General features: G+C 41.0%; 1 protein-coding gene across 4 annotated transcripts in view; it reads left to right on the forward strand.

Moving 5' to 3' along the window:
- Positions 1–225: 225 nt before the first annotated feature.
- The window catches only part of Smg1 (SMG1 nonsense mediated mRNA decay associated PI3K related kinase), a 102901-nt gene continuing 84462 nt past the window's right edge, over positions 226–18664 (forward strand). For all 4 annotated transcript variants that reach the window (XM_052200586.1, XM_052200557.1, XM_052200566.1 and 1 more), the window contains exon 1: positions 226–671. Coding sequence is in view for 3 of the 4 variants with exons in the window: in XM_052200557.1 (XP_052056517.1) it covers positions 586–671 (86 nt within the window). In the remaining variant the exon portion in view is untranslated. The remainder of the gene's footprint in view (positions 672–18664) is intronic.

The following is an 18664-nucleotide window of genomic DNA, read 5'->3' on the forward strand; positions in this document are numbered from 1 at the left end:
CACAGATCCCGCCCCAACAAGGCCCGCCCTTCTTCCCCAGGCTTGAGTCGCACCAGCACCGCCCCTCCTAGGTGACCCTACTACCCCTGTCATAAGCCCCGCCTCTAGTCCATAGTCTGTGACCAATAGCCCCGCCTTTCATCCCGAGCCCCGCCCCTCTCCAGGCTCCTAGGGCGCCGGCACCGCCCCTAGCTCCCAGCATGCCGTGCGGCAGCGGCGGCGCGGCGGGCGGAGCCGGGAGGCGGGGAAGCCGTGGCCGTGTGAGCGTGAGGAGCCGCCGCCACCGCCTCCTCGCTGTCCTCGTCCTCCTGGGCCCCAGCGTCGCGGGCCGCGCGCTGCCCTGGAAGAGACGTCGCCTCGCCTGCCTCCGCCTCCCCCTCGCCGCGCCGCTCCCGCCTCCTGCTCCTGCGTTGCGGGCTCCAGCGGAACCCGGAACGGCCGTCCGCCTCCCCCGCCCTCCGCCGCCCTCTCCGCGGCTTCCTCCTCAGCCCCGGGCCAGATTGCAGTGTCGGCGGCGGCCGGTTCAGGCGGCGACTCGCGCTTCTTCGGGCGGCGGCGCTTGGCCATGTCGTGTCGGGGAAGGTAATGAGCCGCAGAGCCCCGGGGTCTCGGCTGAGCAGCGGCGGCGGCGGCACCAAGTACCCGCGGAGCTGGAATGACTGGCAACCCAGGTGGGTGACCGCGTCGAGCCTCGCCTGGAGCTGGCCGAGGCCTAGGCCCGCGGGACTGGGAGGCGCGGCCTAGGCCCGCGGTCCCTGGAGCCGGGCGCGGCTTCCTGGGTGTCCTCCCGGCCTGGCCGGCCAGGAGAGCCGCGGGCAGCCGAGGCCTCTGTGCCCGGCTGCCCGCCTCAGCCGAATGGCTGGAGCAGTGGCTCTGAGCTTGGGTGGAGGAGAACGTTCCGCTGCTGTCTACCTCCTAGTTGAGATTTGAGGTTCAGGAACCCTCCCTGTTACCCATTAACTTCCTTGGTTCCTCCTCGTCCAGTCTTCACGCCGAAGACCACCTTAACTCTGCGCCCTTCTGGACTCCCACGTGTTAATTAATGTATTTTAAAAGCTCCGAACTCTACCGAGGTCTTCTGAGATGTTAGTCGACCGAAAATGAGAATGTGGGTCTGTGCATGGAATCGACCCAATCTGGCACTAGGGCATTTTAAGTTTTCCTCAACTGCAGAAATAGTTTTTCTGGATGAACAGCAATTTCTTAGGGCGCTTTGGAGTGAATTTGAATTCTCAGGAGTAGAGAAATGTCCTTTTGCATGAAGGAGTTGGAATCTAGCTGGATTTAAAATATTAAAGAGTATTAACTCGAAAGAAAAGTTATTTCTAGTCAGCTCTTTCTGATTATGGACTGATTGTACTTATTGTACATTCTTTCTTTGCTGAGTAAAGACTTCAGGTATTCAGAGACTACTTGAGTTTTAACAGTGCCTTGAACTTCTTAAATGTATAAAGCCTGCATTTCAGTAGAAGTTGATGCATTCTTTGAAGTACGCTCCGCTGTTCAGAAATTGGCCACGTGAATGGAAAGCACACACTTTTTGGTATTGGTCTTGTTTTCTAGTAGATCCTCCTAATTTCAGAACAGTTTGGACGTGGAGGATTTTATGAGAAGTTAGCGTGTTACATTTTAAGAGTTGGTACATAAATTAAAATGCTCTTTGGCTAATAGGGGTGCACTTGTTTAACCTGCATTCCTAAACATTGTGTCTCTTGAGAACTGATGTTTGTGACTAAATTATTTTAAAAATGAATGCCTAAGTCTAGAGTGAGATTTGAAGCAGTTATAAAGAGCGTTTGCAAAATCATCTCCTTGACTTGCCCTGCATAAAGGTTTGTGCAGTGCGGTAAATAAAACAGTGACATTCTTTTCACTACATGCTTTGTTGTTTTCACTGTTACTGAAATGTGTGAGATTTGATTTTAAGCAGATGACACATTAGGTGATAAATGAACTTGAATTTGACTTTCAGTAGAACTCTTATTTAAAAATGGATTCTATAACTGGCCGAGGTGGCGCATACTTTTAATCCCAGCACTTTGGAGGCAGAGGCAGGTGGCTTTCTGTGAATTTGAGGCCACCCTGGTCTGAGTTCCAAGACAGACTTGATAAACCCTTGTCTCGAGGAAATAAACAATGGATTCTACTACTTTTTATCATTATGACCTTTATACACACACACACACACACCAGAATGGCTTATACAGTTAAGGAATACGTGCATAGGTTGTTAGTAAATGTCACCCATGTTTCAAATACTTTTGTTTCTTGCCTGAGTGAGGGTGTATGGGGAAAGGATGAAAACTTTATATGAGCTCTGATTGAATTCTTGGGTGGAGATGAGGTGCACACTTGGCTTTATGGAGTAGCAGTTTATAAGACTGGAGATACTTGCTTTCTAGAGAAAACAGAAATATACACATGCCTTATAGCAAAATTTAGTTCATTTGTAAGGTGGTCACGATTGATACGCTAAATAGCCAGTGGAAAAAACTTCATGTTTATAGGTTGTAATTATCATAGTAAAAGTTGAGGTCATTCTCCTCTCTACTCAGAAAGATGAATGACTAATGACAGAATGGTTATATTCCCCCCCCCCCCCAACATGGCCAAGTGCTTTTTCCAAATATTTTCAAGTACATAGAGACTGTAGTTTATTCAGATATTTTTAAAAAATCTTTTACTTATCTGTGTGGGCATTTCTCTGCCATAATGAGCCATGCGTGGGTTATTGAGTAGAGATCAGAGGACCACACTTAGGCGTCTTTTTTCTTTTTCTACCATGTGGATTCTTTCAATTTAAGTCAGGTCATCAGGCTTGGCAGTAAGTGCTGAGTAGCCAGCTTGCTGACCCTTGAATCTTAAAAAAAAAATTACCAATTTTATGTGTATATGTATATATGTGTTTATGTGTATATGTGCCTGTAGTTTATGTATGTACACCATGTGTGTGTTGGAGCCAGGAGAAGTCAGGTGAGGCGGGATTTAGCTCTCTGGACTGAAGTTACTGGCAGTTGTGAGTCATCATGTGGGTACTGGTAACCAAACTCTAGTCCTCTGTAAGATCAGCAGCTACTGAGTTCTCTCTTCAGGCCTCTTTTTTTCTTTTTCTTTTCTTTTTTCTTCTTTCTTTCTTTCTTTCTTTCTTTCTTTCTTTCTTTCTTTCTTTCTTTCTTTCTTTCTTTCTTTCTTTTAAAGGAAGATCTTGTTTAGCTGAGGATGATCTGATTGAGCTACTGATCTTGTTTCCACTTTCCAGGTGTTGGCAGTTGGTTCCCAGGTTACTGCCAGGCCTGTTTTGATTCAAATAATTTTTATTAAAAACAATTATTTGTCTATACCATTTTTTTCTCTGATTTTTATGGAGTGGTGGGTAAGGAGGAATCAGAAAACTGAGAACTTAATTCTTGGGTTGGGAATGCATAAGCAGCCCTAGGGTTGATCCCCAGCTACATAACCAGGGTGTGGTAGTTAGCACATACCAGTAATTCCAGCAGTGACGTTTCTCTTTAGATCAGAAATTCAAGGTTATCTTCAGCTACATAGTGAGTTTAGGCCAGCCTGAGCTACACATAAGGCTGCCTCAAAACAGAAAAAGAGCAGCAATTCTTGTCAGCTTCTTTTAAGTTTGCCAGTTTGTCCTGTTATAGTTGAAGTAATCCCTCTTACATATCCACAGGTAGTGTCTTTGGTGGCTGAATAATAGGCTACTTTATGGTACGAGCAAGCTTACCAAGTCCAGCAGAGATAGTCTTAAGAGTGTTTACAGAGCACTGGACTTGTAGTCAGTCATGTGTCCTCCAAGGGTTTCTCTGTGTAGGCTGTCCTGGAACTCATTCTGTAGTCCAGGCTGTTTTTTAACTCAGAGATCTGTCTGCCTTGTCCTCAAGTGCTATGATTAAGGGCATGCTCCACCACTGCCTGTTTGTAGTGTTATTCACTGTACTCTCTTACAGAATGGTTAGGTAAGAGTTTTGTGGGCTTTGGTGTCACATTCTATAATCTCAATACTTGGGAGGCACAGGCAGGCTATATAGCTAGACTCTGTCTTGCAAAGAAAAAGAAATGAGTGATGTTACATTTTATTACTTACTTGCAACCTGTTACTATCTCAGATAAAAAGTTGGGAACCCAACTATTTTGTGCTGAACAGAGACCTGTCTTTGCCGCCACTAGCCTAAGTGTGTGATTTTCTGGATTTTACCTATATGGAAAATACCTAGTTTGTATCCAAAGGTAGAGATCAGAGTGCTTCAAGAGTTTTTTGACCTGGGTGTAGTGGTATACACCTTTAATCTCTAGACTCTAGAAACAGAGGCAGGTGGATCTCTGAGTTCATGGCCAGCCAAGGAATGCTAAGGAGTGTGACCTTGTCTCATTTTTTTTGAGGCTGAAGAGATGGGTCAGTGAGTAAAAAAACACTCAGCACCAGGCTTGTGACCTGCACTTGATTTCTAGAAACTACTTGATAGGAGAGAATCAAATTCTGTAGGTAACCTCCACATTCCTGTAGGTGACTTCCATATAAGCACCGAGACACACATGCACCTGTACTCAGGCATGCACACACAGTAAATGAAGTTTAAAAAATTTTGATGTAGGGTCTCTTATAGCCAGGCTGAACTTGAGACCAAACTGAATTACCACTTGAATGCTGGCAGTTATAGGTATGTGCCACATGTCCAGCCAGAATTCTTTGTTTGAAAATTGTGTAGTTATTATATATTTTAATACTCTAAATTGATATGAACTAATTTGAATAGGAGTTGAACTCATTAAAGAGTGGGCTGGAGAGTTCTTAGTACTCACTTTGGGCAGCTCACATTTCTGTAAATCTGGCTTCAGCCATGCGCGCGCGCACACACACACTATGTATTGAAGAAAAAAATGCATTCACTAGGTCTTACTCTTATGCTTGTAAGTCTTAGTTTAGCACATATGAATTGTTGTATATTAGGTAGCTTGTGGTGCCCAAGTTTTATCTGTCTAAATATTTTTTTGAGACATAGTCTTACTCTGTAGCCCAAGCTGATTTCTAGCTTCAGGTACTCCTCCCTCAACCTTGAGTAGCTGGTGTTATTGGTATGTGTCACAGTGCCCTTCTATTTCTAGGTTTCTAAATAGATGAAATAGTATTAGAACTACTTACCATTTTTAGTACCATTTTACCAACCAGATCAGAGTTCTGGTTTTGTTTTTGTTTTTGTTTTTTTCAAAACAGGGTTTCTCTCTGTGGCCCTCACTGTCCTGGAACTCACTCTGTAGACCAGGCTGGCCTCGAACTCAGAAATCCGCTTGCCTCTGTCTCCCAAGTGCTGGGATTAAAGGTGTGTACCACCGCCGCCCGGCTCAGATCAGATTTCTAAGGAGTAAAAAATTGCATGTGAAAGATCAAAAGATAGACATGTTGTGAAGCTGGAGAGATGGCTCATCAGTTAAGACCACTGACAGCTCTTCTCAAGGTCCTGAGTTCAAATCCCAGCAACTACATGGGGTGGCTCATAACCATCTGTAATGAGATCTGAAGCCCTCTTCTGGGGTGTCTGAAGATAGCTACAATGTACTTACATATAATAAATAAATCTTTAAAAAAGAAGCATTGTGAAATTATAGTTAGATATTTATGTCTGGTATGAAAAGTTGGGTTTTAAGCTGGGTAATGGTGAGGCATGCTTTTAATTCCAGTACTCTCTGAGTTCCAGGACAGCCTGGTCTATAGAGTGAGTTCCAGGATAGCCAGGGCTATACAAAGAAACCCTGTCTCAAAAAACAAAACAAAATTAACAAACAAAAAGTTAGGTTTCTAATTCGGAGACAGGGTTCTCACTACTATAGCCCAGGCTTTTCTTAATGCTCCTTACTCAACTTGTAGAGTGCTTGAATTACACAGGTGGGCAGGCTGTATAGCCTGGCTGGCCTGGAAATCCCTATGTGGATCAGGGTAGATCTGCCTGCCTCTGCCTCTTGAGTGCTTCGATTAAATACATGTGCTGCCTCAGCTGGCTGACACTAGGTTTGAGAGACCAGAATTTTTTGTTGTACTTTTGTGAGTTTGTACTAAGTCTGGTATCCATGGATGTGTAAAAGACAGCTAAAACCAAAGAGCCACATATTTCATTGCTATGAATGGAACTTTAAATAGAATTTAATATTTATGTATAAATTTTTGTTTGTTCTATATTGTTTACTGGGCCCAAGTGGTCCTTCTGCCTCAACCTCCAAGTATCAGGAAATACAGCTGCAGTGCACTAAGCTCCATTGATTATCATTTTTAACAGTTCTGTATTACAGATTCCTGAGTGCAACTAATTGTCTATGAGTGATTTTTTTTTTAGCAGAACTTAAATATTTTCATTATCAAATAAAAAAACATAAAAAACATTTGACAATTATGTCTTTAAGCTGAACCCTTCTTAATTCCTTAAAAATATCTTTGTGTGTGAGTGGGGGGTAAGGGGATAGAAAGACATATGTGTGACACAAGTGCATGTAGAGGTCATAGGATACCGTTGTGAAGTCAGTTCTCCCCATCCACCTTTATGTGGGTTCTGAACACCAGCCAGCCATTTTGCTTATTTACAGCCAGTTCTTTAGCCCTGAGCATCCTGTTGGCCCTTCAATCCTTTTTAGAATTGCAGTGAGCCTGAACTTCAAATTAGTATTTAAATCTTTTTTTTTTCTTTCCAGACAGGGTTTGTCTGTATAGCCCTGGCGGTCCTGGAACTCACTCTGTAGACCAGGCTGGCCTCGAACTCAGAAATCCGCCTGCCTCTGCCTCCCAAGTGCTGGGATTAAAGGCGTGCGCCAACCCCCCCCCCCCCCCCCCCCCCCCCCCCGCGCATTTAAACTTTTAAAATTAATTTTTAAGTTTTCATTTAAAAAATGTGTGTGAATTTTTTGTTTGTTTGTTTTTTTGTCTGTGAAACTTGTGCATGCTGTGTCCCCAGAGGCCAGAAGAGGGCATTGGGTTCTGTGGGACTGGAATTCAAGGTGGTTGGTTGTGGGTGCTAGAAATTGAACCCGAGCTTTCTGCAAGAGCAGTCAGTGCACTTAACTGTTGAGCCATTCCTAAATCCCTATTTTAAATGTTAAGAAATCATAAAATAGTTTTAACTGTGTGAATATATCCTCAACAGTAAATATTGATACATTTTAGGGATATTTTTGACTCACAAGTGTGAGAAATAAGAAAGGCTTTAAAAATTGACAACATACTATAAGGCCTTATCTACATGTTGATCATAGAAACTACTGAACTGTTCTCTAATAAAAAATGGCAAGGCATATGGGTTTATGTGCTACATATGATGGAACTCACTCTGTAGACCAGGCTGGCCTCGAACTCAGAAATCCACCTGCCTCTGCCTCCCAGAGTGCTGGGATTACAGGTGTGCGCCACTACCGCCTGGCTCATAAATTCTTTATTCTATTTATAGTGCATGATTGACGCTCAGACAAAACTGTTCCCAATATATAGAAACTTGGGCTACCATAAGCCCTTCATTTATTTTCTAGTGTTGGTTAAAGGTGACCACTTAGATGAGCCTTTCTGCTTGCCCACACTTAATTCACCTTAGTAAATATGACATGTTACACTTATAAAACAGATATGACCATAGTGTCTTTTAAGGACACTGAATTATTACAGTGGTAGGGTTTTCTGCCTCCCCTTTGCTGATTACCAAAAAACAGATCTGAGGAGTTCCTGTCATTGATTGAACTGTCTTTGATGGAGACATAAGCTTTATGTTTCAGTTCTTTTTATATGGTCATTATTTCGATTACCTGAACTTGGCTTTATTTTCTCAATGCTTGTTATAATTTTGGAACTAAAAAATAAGATAGAAATTCTTTTATATCAAGACCTAAAAGCAGAGTTTAGAAAATTTGTAGTTTAATTCTTTGGTTTTTTGGATTTTGCTTTTTTCAAGACAGGGTTTCTCTGTATAGTCCTGGCTGTCCTGGAACTTACTCTGTAGACCAGGCTGGCCTCGAACTCAGAGATCCGCCTGCCTCTGCCTCCCAGAGTGCTGGGATTTCAGGCGCCACCACTGCCTGGTTTGTAGTTTAATTCTTATACAAAATATCTCAGCTTACTATTTTGTTTTTTGTTTTGTCTTTAGATGTAACCAGCTTAGAGCATTTGCTTATGCAGAACTGTTTGGCTTTAGAAAGTTAGTTCTGTTCCCTTTTCTGTTTATTGAGGGAACTCTTATCATGTATGTATGGTTCGTTTTTTGAGTCAGTGATTTTTTTTTTTTTTTTGATGGATGTGTATACCTCTGTAACCACCACTCTCAACCAGGAGGCTGACTTTTCAGTTAGATTCCTTGTCCCTGCCACTGCTGCCAACTGCAGCATATGGTGAAAGCATGCAGTGACCTTTTTTTTTTTTTTTTACACTTTTTAAAAATTTTGTGTGTGTGTGTGTGTGTGTGTGTGTGTGTGTGTGTGTGCATGTACATGTGTATACAGGTGCCTCATTCATGGAAGTCAAAGACCGTCAGATGTTGTATTAAGTGCCTTTAACCAATTTTGCTGGCCCTACCTTGAAATCTTTTGCAGAGAGGACATCTTTACATGGTATGTCAGGATTTATTATCATTTATCTGTTATGCACATTCATGTGCATATATTACACATGGATGGAGGTCAGAGACTAATTTGGTGAAATCAATTCTTCCCTTTCAGGGATCAAACTTAGGCCATCAGGCTCATATATCTGTTGACATCTTGTCATACCTAAAACCAAGACAGTATTTAAGTGGCTGTCTTATATAGTTACTATAATGCATATTACCATATTTTATTGAAAGTTATTGAGGACACAAGAAAAATTGCACTATATTGTTCTTGTTATGTGTGTTATGTCTCTGAGGATTGAATTTAGGGCCATGTGTGATAGGCAAGTGTTCCACCACTGAGCAACAATCCCAGTCAGTCCTTTGTTTCTTTGAGACAAGGTCTCACTACTTGAAGCTGATTGGCCTGGAGCTTGATGTATAGACCAGACCGGATGGCCTTTAACTCAAAGATATACCAGCTCCCCCAAGCCTGAGTCCTCCTTACACTCCCCTCTCCTTTTTGAGACAGGGTTTCACTGTGTAGCACTGGTTGTCCTGGAACTCATAGTGTAGACCAGGCTGGCCTCAAACAGAGATCCACCTGTGTCTATCTCCCAAGTACTGGGATTAAGGTGTGCACTATCTGGCAATGCATGCTCTATTTTTTTTTTTATTTTTATTTATTATATGTAAGTACACTGTAGCTATCTTCAGACACTTCAGAAGAGGGCATCAGATCTCATTACAGATGGTTGTGAGTCACCATATGGTTGCTGGGATTTGAACTCAGGACCTTCGGAAGAGCAGTCAGTGCTCTTAACCGCTGAGCCATCTCTCCAGCCCGCATGCTCTATTTTTAAAAGATGCAGTTGTACATGTGTATGGGGTACAAAGTGATTTTTAGATAAATGTACATAATATATATAATGTTGATGAATTAAATGAGGCCAATTAGTTTTTGCTTTTTTTTGGAGGGGAGAAGAGCTCTTTGAAATGGACTATTTTTTATTTTTATTTATATTTTTACTATTGGTTGATTGATGTAGGATTTTCACTGTGCAGCTTTGGCTGGCTTCAAATCTGAAATCATTCAGCCTCAGCTTCCCACATGCTAGTGTTACAGGTGCGTACCACACATACTTGCTTTTGAAATGCACTTTTTTTGGAGTATTTTGAAGTACAAAGCACATTGTTTCTGACAATTTTTTTAATAGCAGAGATCTGGAAACATTTTTTTCCACTTGAGACAGTGGACTCTTTTACCAGTAACTTCCCTTTCTTCCCTGCTCCTGTGGCTCACTTGCATTTGATAGAGGCCTGTTTTTTCAGCTACACTGGAGGCTGAAGTAGGAGGATGGAAAGTTAAGTCCTGCCTGGCTTGCAGAGAAAGTTTAAGGCCAGTTTCAGCAACTTAGTAAAACCCTGTATCAAAGTAAGAGTGAAAGATGGAGCTAGTGGTAACATAGTGACTTAGTATGCATGATTCCTCAGATTGGATCCAAGGCAGCAAAGAAGGTCCACTTAACATTGGTATTAGAAATAGAATCATCACCAGGCGGTGGTGGCGCACGCCTGTAATCCCAGCACTCTGGGAGGCAGAGGCAGTCGGATTTCTGAGTTCAAGGCCAGCCTGGTCTACAGAGTGAGCTCCAGGACAGCCAGGGCTATACAGAGAAACCCTGTCTCGAAAAAAACCAAATCCACAAGAAAAAGAAAAGAAAGAAATAGAATCTTGTTTTAGAACCTATTGTGCATGTTCTGTATTGATTCCTCATACATCTCTTAGGAAAGTCATGAATTAGCAGCAGAGTAAGGATGGGAAGACAGGAACCTTTTCAGTTGGCATATAGTCTGAAGATCAGATCCAGGTTAAAGATAAGTTTGGGAAATTGTTCAAACTGATAAAAGTGCCACATAAATGTGAGTTGCTATGTCTTAATTAATCAATTAACTTTTTTGGGAGGGGTCCATGCTGAGGATAGAACTGAGGATCTTGTTCATGCCGCATTGAACTATACTCACCTCAGCCGCAAATTTGGAATTTTAAAGAATATTTTGTTATTATCACTTTCTCTAAATGTTTTAGACACACACATATACTCTCACACATGAAGGTGCACACACACTCGTGTGTGTTATGTAGCTATAAATTTTCATTGTATTTTAAAGGATGTATGACATCAAAACTTAATCTCTCTTAAGCATGTGGCATTCTTGGTATTACTTAGTAAGGTGGGGTGATAGATTACACTGTAGTGTAATGGTATGTTTCATAGTCTGTTGAACCAGAAATCAATTTTATATTGCTTAGTAAGGGATTTCAGCATAAACGTGAATCTGCTTGCTTTTCTCTATGTCTTACCAATTCATTCGGAGAACTTGCTATCAACTGGCATGTTTTTAGTCTCTGGACACAGTCGAGGTCAGATCTCTTGATTTCAAAGCCAGCCTGATCTACATGGGGAGATTCAGGCCAAAGGTTACACAGGGGGACCCTGACTCAAAACAACATTAAACAAACAAACAACTAGCTACTGGTTGAATGTATAAGCTAGGGAAAATAATCTAATTTTTGATAACTTTGAATACATTGGGAGAGCAGGGGCATGGATTAAATTGCTGCTGTGTAGGTTTATAGGTGGTGTGTAGTTTGTTTAACTTTCATCATACAGTTAAAAACTAATTCTTTTGAGAACATCATTGAATCTTTCCTCCCCTAGTCTAGTGCCTGTGTGTATGTATGTAGTTTTGATAAAGCAGTAGGAGGAGCCAGAGTCATGGGAAAGTTGTATTCTGAGGCAGAACAGCTTTACATCCTTTGTGCTTTTGTGCCTGCCTGCCTGCCTGCCTGCCTTCCTTCCTTTCTTTTTTTTTTTTTTTTTTGGTTTTTTGGATTTGGTTTTTTCTGAACTCACTCTGTAGACCAGGTTGGCCTCGAACTCAGAAATCCACCTGCCTCTGCCTCCCAGAATGCTGGGATTACAGGCTTGCGCCACCACTGTCCGGCTCTTTCTTTCTTTTTTTTTTTGAGACAGGGTTTCTCTGTGTAGCCCCTGGCTGTCCTGGAACTTACTCTGTAGTCCAGTCTGGCCTCGAACTCAGAAATCCACCTGCCTCTGCTTCCCAAGTGTTAGGATTAAAGGCGTGTGCCACCACTGCCCAGCTCCTTTGTATCCTAAAAAGAAATAAGATTGATTGAGGTAGTGTATATAAGGAGGTGTGCACACTACTAGGCAGATTTTGGTAGGCTTTAAAATTGTATAAATTTATTCAGATTAGCAAATAATGCCTTTTCTAAGGAGCTTCATACACAAATTTAGTATAAAATATGACAAAAAAATGGAGTTTGTAGATTTTGTAGGTCTGAAGTGACTTAAATAGGTGGTTTAAAGATGTTTCTAGCTTCCTTAAGTTTAAGCTAAATGTTAAGTATGTCAGTATTTCTGCTGCATGCCAAGCACAGCTGGACTCTTCACCACCTCCCCTTCTGGGGCTCTGATTGATACTGCTTCCTGGGTTTTAGTAAGTTCTGTGCAACTCTCTTCAGTTAATGTGGTAGAATAGTGTGATTTTTGTGTCTTTTTTTTTAATAGTTGATTTATAACATGCCTTCTGAGATTTATTATTTTTTTTTAATTAAAAAAGTTTTTAAAATGTCTTTGTTTGTATGCTCTACAGAGTACTTATGAGGATCAGTGGGAGCTGCTTCTTTCACCAAGTGCGTCTGTCCTGGGAGGGTTCATTAGTCTTTTTTTGTTGTTGTTGTAATTTTTAATTTGTGTATGGGTATTTTGCCTGCATGTATCATCCAGTGCTCTTAGAAGCCAGAAGATGGTATTGGATCACCTCAGGAATTGGAGTTACAGACAGTATGAATTACCTTGCAGGGGAAGTTGAAGTCAGGTTCTCTGGAAGAGCAGCCAGTGCTCTTAACTGCTGCTGAGCTTGCTTTCCAGCCCTAGTTCTTCAGCCTGACAGCAGGCATCCTTACCAGCTCCCAATACTTGTTCTTTAAACAGTGGTTGGAAACCTGTTTGCTATCTCAGAATATTTAAGATGCGTCCTGTAGACATTACTAGAGATGTTGAATCAGTCAATTTAAAAATTTACTCACTGTCTTTGTATGATTTTATTGGCAAGGTTAGAAAATCAAGGTGTTCTAGATATTTTTTCAAGGTTATTTTTAACGCATAAACTGAAAACTGCCTCTAGATGTTTCTGGCAGTCTTCCTCTGTAGAGAGGCACTGATACAGATTCTGAGCTTAATAAATGCTTTTTTTTTGTTTGTTTGTCTTAATGTTTAAACATGCTACAAGTTAGGATGAATCAGGTAGTTACTTAGAAAGGTTGGTATTCCTGTTCTGTGGTATTCCATCTCTCATGGTCATACTAATTTGATAAGATTCACTTTCTCCTTTCCTCCCTCCCTTCTTCCCCCTTCTCCTCCTTTTATAGAATTACTTATTTTATGTGTATAGTGTTGTTCATGTCTGTGTGCATCATATGCATGTTTGGTGCCCAAGGAGGTCAGAAGAAGGTATCAGATCCTCTGACAAGATTGTTGTGCTAGAAGTATATAACTGTTTGTTTTGGCAGTACCTGTATGTTACTGGTCCAAGTTTTTCTGGGTGCTTTGGCCAGATAGAGTTATGGATGGTTGCTAGTTGCCATATGGGTGCTGGGACTCGACCCTGTGTCCTTTGAAAGAACAGCACATACTGTTAACAGAGGAGATGTCTCTCCAGTCCAAGAGATTTTGTTGTTGTTTAAGTGACATGTTCAAGTCTTCAGCTATATTATCCTGAACATGCTCCATCTCATTCTAAAGTGATATTTCCAAATTACACATTGATCTGTGCAAATGATTTTGTGGCACCACATCCTTTTTTTTCTTTTGCCTCACATGAAAATTAGCATCTTTTACATAGTATTTATTTTTGCTGTTTGTTTTTAAGACAGAAACTCATTGTGACTCAATGTTTAGCCCGTTTAGCCTGATGCTGCTTTAGTGTTGCTTACATTTTTAATTTTGCATTATCCTTTATTGGTTCATTAATGAGAATTTAGTGAGACTATTCAGTTATGAAAACAGGTAGTAGACTATTTCAAGCTTATGGATTTATCATAATAATTGTTTATTTTAAATAAGGTGCCCTGTGGACTATCAGAAATTTCTCAGGCATTGTCAATGGCAAGGTTGCTGTTGTGCTAGAAGTTTATAACTGTTTATTGTTGGTTTTGGCAGCACATGTCTGTTATTGGTCCAAGTTTTTCCAGGGTGCTTTGGCCACATAGAGTTTTTAGCCTCAGTTCTTCCTATGGACTGTTTCTCAGGTCAGCACCTTGTTTTACTGGAGCTATAGTGACATTAAGCCTGTGCGATGGCTCTATGTTTTCTTATAAAATGGCTAAACATGATGGGCAGTATAAGGCATGACATGCTGAATTATTCAAAACAAATCTTGCTTTCTTTGATAACCTTACCATAAGAAAGGAGTTTATTTTTTGAGGTGTTAAGAGTGTTCTACCATTGAGCTTCTGCCCTAGCCGACGGGCAAATACTGAAAAAATTTAAAATGACTTTGATGGAAGTGATGCTGTGTAGTTCTTTTGGTTTTGACAAATGAATATAGTACTGTAACTACTATAACCAGGATATAATTATCCTCCCAGAAGCCCCTGTGTCCTTTTGTAATCAGTTTCTGCACCTAGCCAGTGCTTCTTCATGGTTTAGAATGTCACAATTAAGAATGTGGTTGGTTTTGAAGGAGTGGTAAAATTCATATAAAATGTAACATTTGTTGACATCATGATGTTATGCAGTCATTGAGCACTTATTTAGTTTGGATAACTATATCCATTAAGCAGTCACTCCACATTCTTACTTTGATCCAGCGCATGACAACCACAGTCCTACCATGTGAATCTGTTCAGGTATATGAGTAGAATTGGTGCAGTATGTGTTCTTTCGTTTCTGGCCACTTAGTCTGATGTTTTTCCTCATTAACCCAAGGTGTTGGATGTGTGAGCACTTCATTCCGTCTTACTGCTGAATCACTCTGTTGTGCGATGCCTTGCATCTCTCTTCTGTCAATAGACATACAGATGTCCATCTCTTAACTAATGTAACTGTTGTGGTAGAACTTTGTGTATACTTTTATTGCAACATATATTTTCAATTTTGGGCATATACCTTGAGAGATTTGCTGGGCTACATATAATTTTCTGCCTTTTGAAGGATGGTCGAACTGTTTTCTGAAGTGGCTGCAGTATTTTATATTTTACATTCCCACAATAAGGCAGAAAGGCTCCAATATCTCTACATCCTCATAAAACCTTATTCTTTTTTGTTTTTATTTTCATTTTAAAAATTCTGTAGTGGGGCTGGAGAGAGATGGGTAAGAGCATTGACTGCTCTTCCAGAGGTCCTGAGTTCAATTCTCAGCAACCACATGGTGGCTCACAACCATCTGCAATGGGATCCAACACCCTTTTCTGGTGTGTCTGAAGACAGTGGCATTGTACCCACATACATACAATAAATAAAAAATATTAAAAAAAATTCTGTAGTTAGTAGATTTTCCTTTTAGATTTGATTTGCATTTTCCTAATTATAGATGATATTGAATGCTTTCATGTGCTCATTGACTCTTTGTTTCTCCCTTTCCTCCTTTATTTTTTGTTCTTGAGTCGGGTCTGCTGTGTAGCTGGGCTGCTTGGATCTTTTGTTCTTATTGGTTCTCCTACCATAACTTTCTGAGCCCATGCTCCATAGTGAAATTAGATATTTGTAGTTAGATCTAGTGTAGTTAGATCTTTAAGCTAAAAGACAAAACTTAATAGATTTCCATTCACCATCATCTTCTAAACTCTTAACCTTTCGTCTGCCTTCTTTTCTCCTTGTAGCAAAAAGTGCATTTGTTCTGCTGTCTGGAACAATATGTGGTGTAAGATTGTGCCTCCTGTTGTTAGTGGTAATATCTCAAGCAAGTGAGCAGCTGAAACCATCCTATAACTAACTTAATAATGAGCATGTGAGTTTGAAGAAGGAGCTAATGGTGGGAATTTTTTTTTTCTGAAATTACACACCATTTTTACACTCTGTCTTAGTCACTGTTCTATTGCTGTGAAGAGACACCATGACCAAGGCAACTCTTATAAGAGAAAGCATTTAATAGGGGGGCTTGATTGCAGCTTCAGAAGTTTAGTCTATTATCATCATGGTGAGGAACATGGTGGTATGCAGGCAGGTGTAATGCTGGAAAAGTAGTTAAGAGCTACATTTGGATGGGGAGGGGGGCTGAGGTGGGGGAATTGAACCTGGTGTAGGCTTTTGAAACGTCAAAGGCTACCCCTCAGTGACACCGAGCAAGGTCACACCTACTTCAGTAAGTCTACACCTTCTAATCCTTTCACATGGCTCCATTCCTTTGTGACTAAGCTTTCAAATATATGAGCTGATAGAGATCATTCTTAATTCAAACCACAGCAGTATTTAGATTGTGCAATTTAAAGTAGTCTTTTTCTAGATTTATTTATTTTGAGACTAGGTCTGGTCTCTCTATGTAGCTCTGACTGGCCTGTAAGTTAGATACCTGCTTCTGCTTTCTGAGTGCTGGAACTAAGTCATGTGCCACCATGCCTTTCTAGATTACAGATTCTAGGACAGTTGGAAATACCTTTTGTAATCTTTTAAAAGATGTGTGTGCTTGAGTCCTCTTCTGGTTTGGAAGTAGAGATCAGAGGGCAACTTGTAGGAATTGGTTTTCTCCTTCCAAAATGTGCTTCTGAGGTCAGGGATTGAACTAATGTCATCAGGCTTTACTGCAAGTGCCTGTACTTACTGAGTCATCTCCCCAGCCCTCTTTTGTAGTCTTTAGCTCTCAGTCCTTTTTGTAAAAGGTCCAAGAAATGTTGGTATTCTTTGTTTTGTTTGACAGTTGAGGACTGAACCAAGGTTCTCATGCCTTCTGTGCCACATACATTACTACTGAGTTAAATTCTGAGCCCAGAAATGTTGATTTTACTGGAAGAATTTGGAGAGGAGGTTTAGATCGCAGTTGAACTGCAAAGTTGAACAAAAAGCCCTAGTGACTTAATTTAGTCAACAGGTAATTTTATATGCTGTCTAGGCAGTGGGCTGCCTAACAGACCTCGCTCTGCCCTTCTGGTGTTTTACACTATTTTTGTAGAGTACATACAGTTAGTAAGATCTGAGGGAAAAACCATTAGGCCTTCTGAACTGCACAAATATTGATGGTTCCTAAGGAAACTGGGAAGCTGAACTTAGGCAAAGGAAAGTTGAGTGAGGCTTGGGAAGATAACAAGGCTGAGGGAGCAAGGGCTAACTAAGGACAGTGCTGTTTAGGCAGGCAGAGACTAAATTCTGTCTAGACACAAAAAAGTTAAAACTTGAGATAGTAGATAATTTAACTTGGAAAGGAATGTATACAGGATGATGATGATGAGAGTGACAATTAGTTTTGTGCCTTAGAATTATTTTGTGCATTGTGTAGAGGAGACAGGGATGGGGGGAAGCTGAGTATTGGAGATGAGATTTGTAATCTGACAGATCATATAGTAGTACCTTTTATTAGAAAACACCTGAAGATGGTACTGTTTATTCTGTGGGAATACTGGGAACAAAGGAGTCAGTTGTGTTTGAGGTGTTAGAACATTGAGAGGTTTTGTTTTGTTTTGTTTTTGAGTTAAGGTTTTACTATATTGCCCAGACTGGATCTAGCTTCTGCGTTCAGGTTAGCTTCTTGCATCTGTCTCCCAAATAGCTGGATTGCAGATGTGCTAGTGTGAGAAGGTGAAATATACAGACCTGATACTCAGAATGGATATATAGTGAGACCTGCATGTGCACGTTGATAATATGCAGATGATACTTTGTCAGCAAAGGTTAAAGAGAGTACAAATCAGATGGCTTCCTAGAGGGCTTAAGGCTAGCCTTTAAGGATCTATAAGGATTGATGGTTTGGCAAAGGAGCCTGTGAGAGGATCAGGAGGAGAATCAATTGTTCCATTCCCTCAAGATCTGATTGTAAAAACTGTTTTATGAATTAAAAAAAATTAACTTATGTGTGTTTTCATGAATGTAATAGTGCCTTTAGGAGGCCCAAAGAGGGTATTGGGTCTCTTGGAGCAGGAGTTTCAGGTGATGCTGAGCTGTAGATATAGGTGTTGGAACCCAAACCTGGGTCCTTTGGAAAAACAGCACAGTAATTCTTAACACAGTTAAGCTGTTTCTCCAGCCCATAATATAAGGATATTTAAAAGAGGGCATTTTCTGTTTTTTTTTTTTTTTTTCTCATCTCATTTTTCAGGCAATCACAACTTCACTTGTAGTCCTGTGAGAGCCTGAGAGAGTGAGTAGATTTGATACTTGAAAATAGCTCTTGGATTTAGCAACCTGGAGGGCAGAGACATGAGCAGAAGTCACATCAGGTAGGAGTTGAGAAGCTGGAAGGGGTGAAGAAATGGGTGAAGGGAATGCAGGCATCTTGGATAGGTTGGCCACAGGGGGGCAGATTATGTGGTACAGGGGCATGTGGGCTTGATGGGGGGGGTGAGTGTGTGTGTGTGTGGGGGGGTGAGTGTGTGTGTGTGTGTGTATTATATCTTTTAAGTGAAAGACATTAAGTTAGGAAAATTTGCATATTTAGGAAGAAAATTTAGCTGTGTTGGAAAGAGAAGTAAGTACTTGAAAAACTGAGAGGAATTAGAGGAGATGGAGATACAGGATTGAGTGCAGATATGTTACTATATGTCTCTTCTTGGCAAAGGTTGAAGTCTATGTGTGGGTTGGAGTTCGGAGGATATGTTGGAATCAGAAGAGAATGGGAAGGTCTGGGTAGTTTGTTGGCAATGTTATGCTTCCGAGTGAGTAGTTGATCATTGGATTTATTTGGCGTTGGGGTTTGGCCATCTTGGTGTGAAGAAAATCATAAGCAAGATTAAGGAACTCAGCCAGGTTGTTATGTCACAGTCTAAGCTGGTTACAGGAGGAAGTGAGTAAAGACCTTATTAGGACTAGATTGAATTACAGAGCCATTGTAGCAACAGCTACTTTAAAGAATCAAACAAGACACCA

Source organism: Apodemus sylvaticus, chromosome 1, assembly GCF_947179515.1.
Source record: "Apodemus sylvaticus chromosome 1, mApoSyl1.1, whole genome shotgun sequence".
Taxonomy (NCBI): domain Eukaryota; kingdom Metazoa; phylum Chordata; class Mammalia; order Rodentia; family Muridae; genus Apodemus; species Apodemus sylvaticus.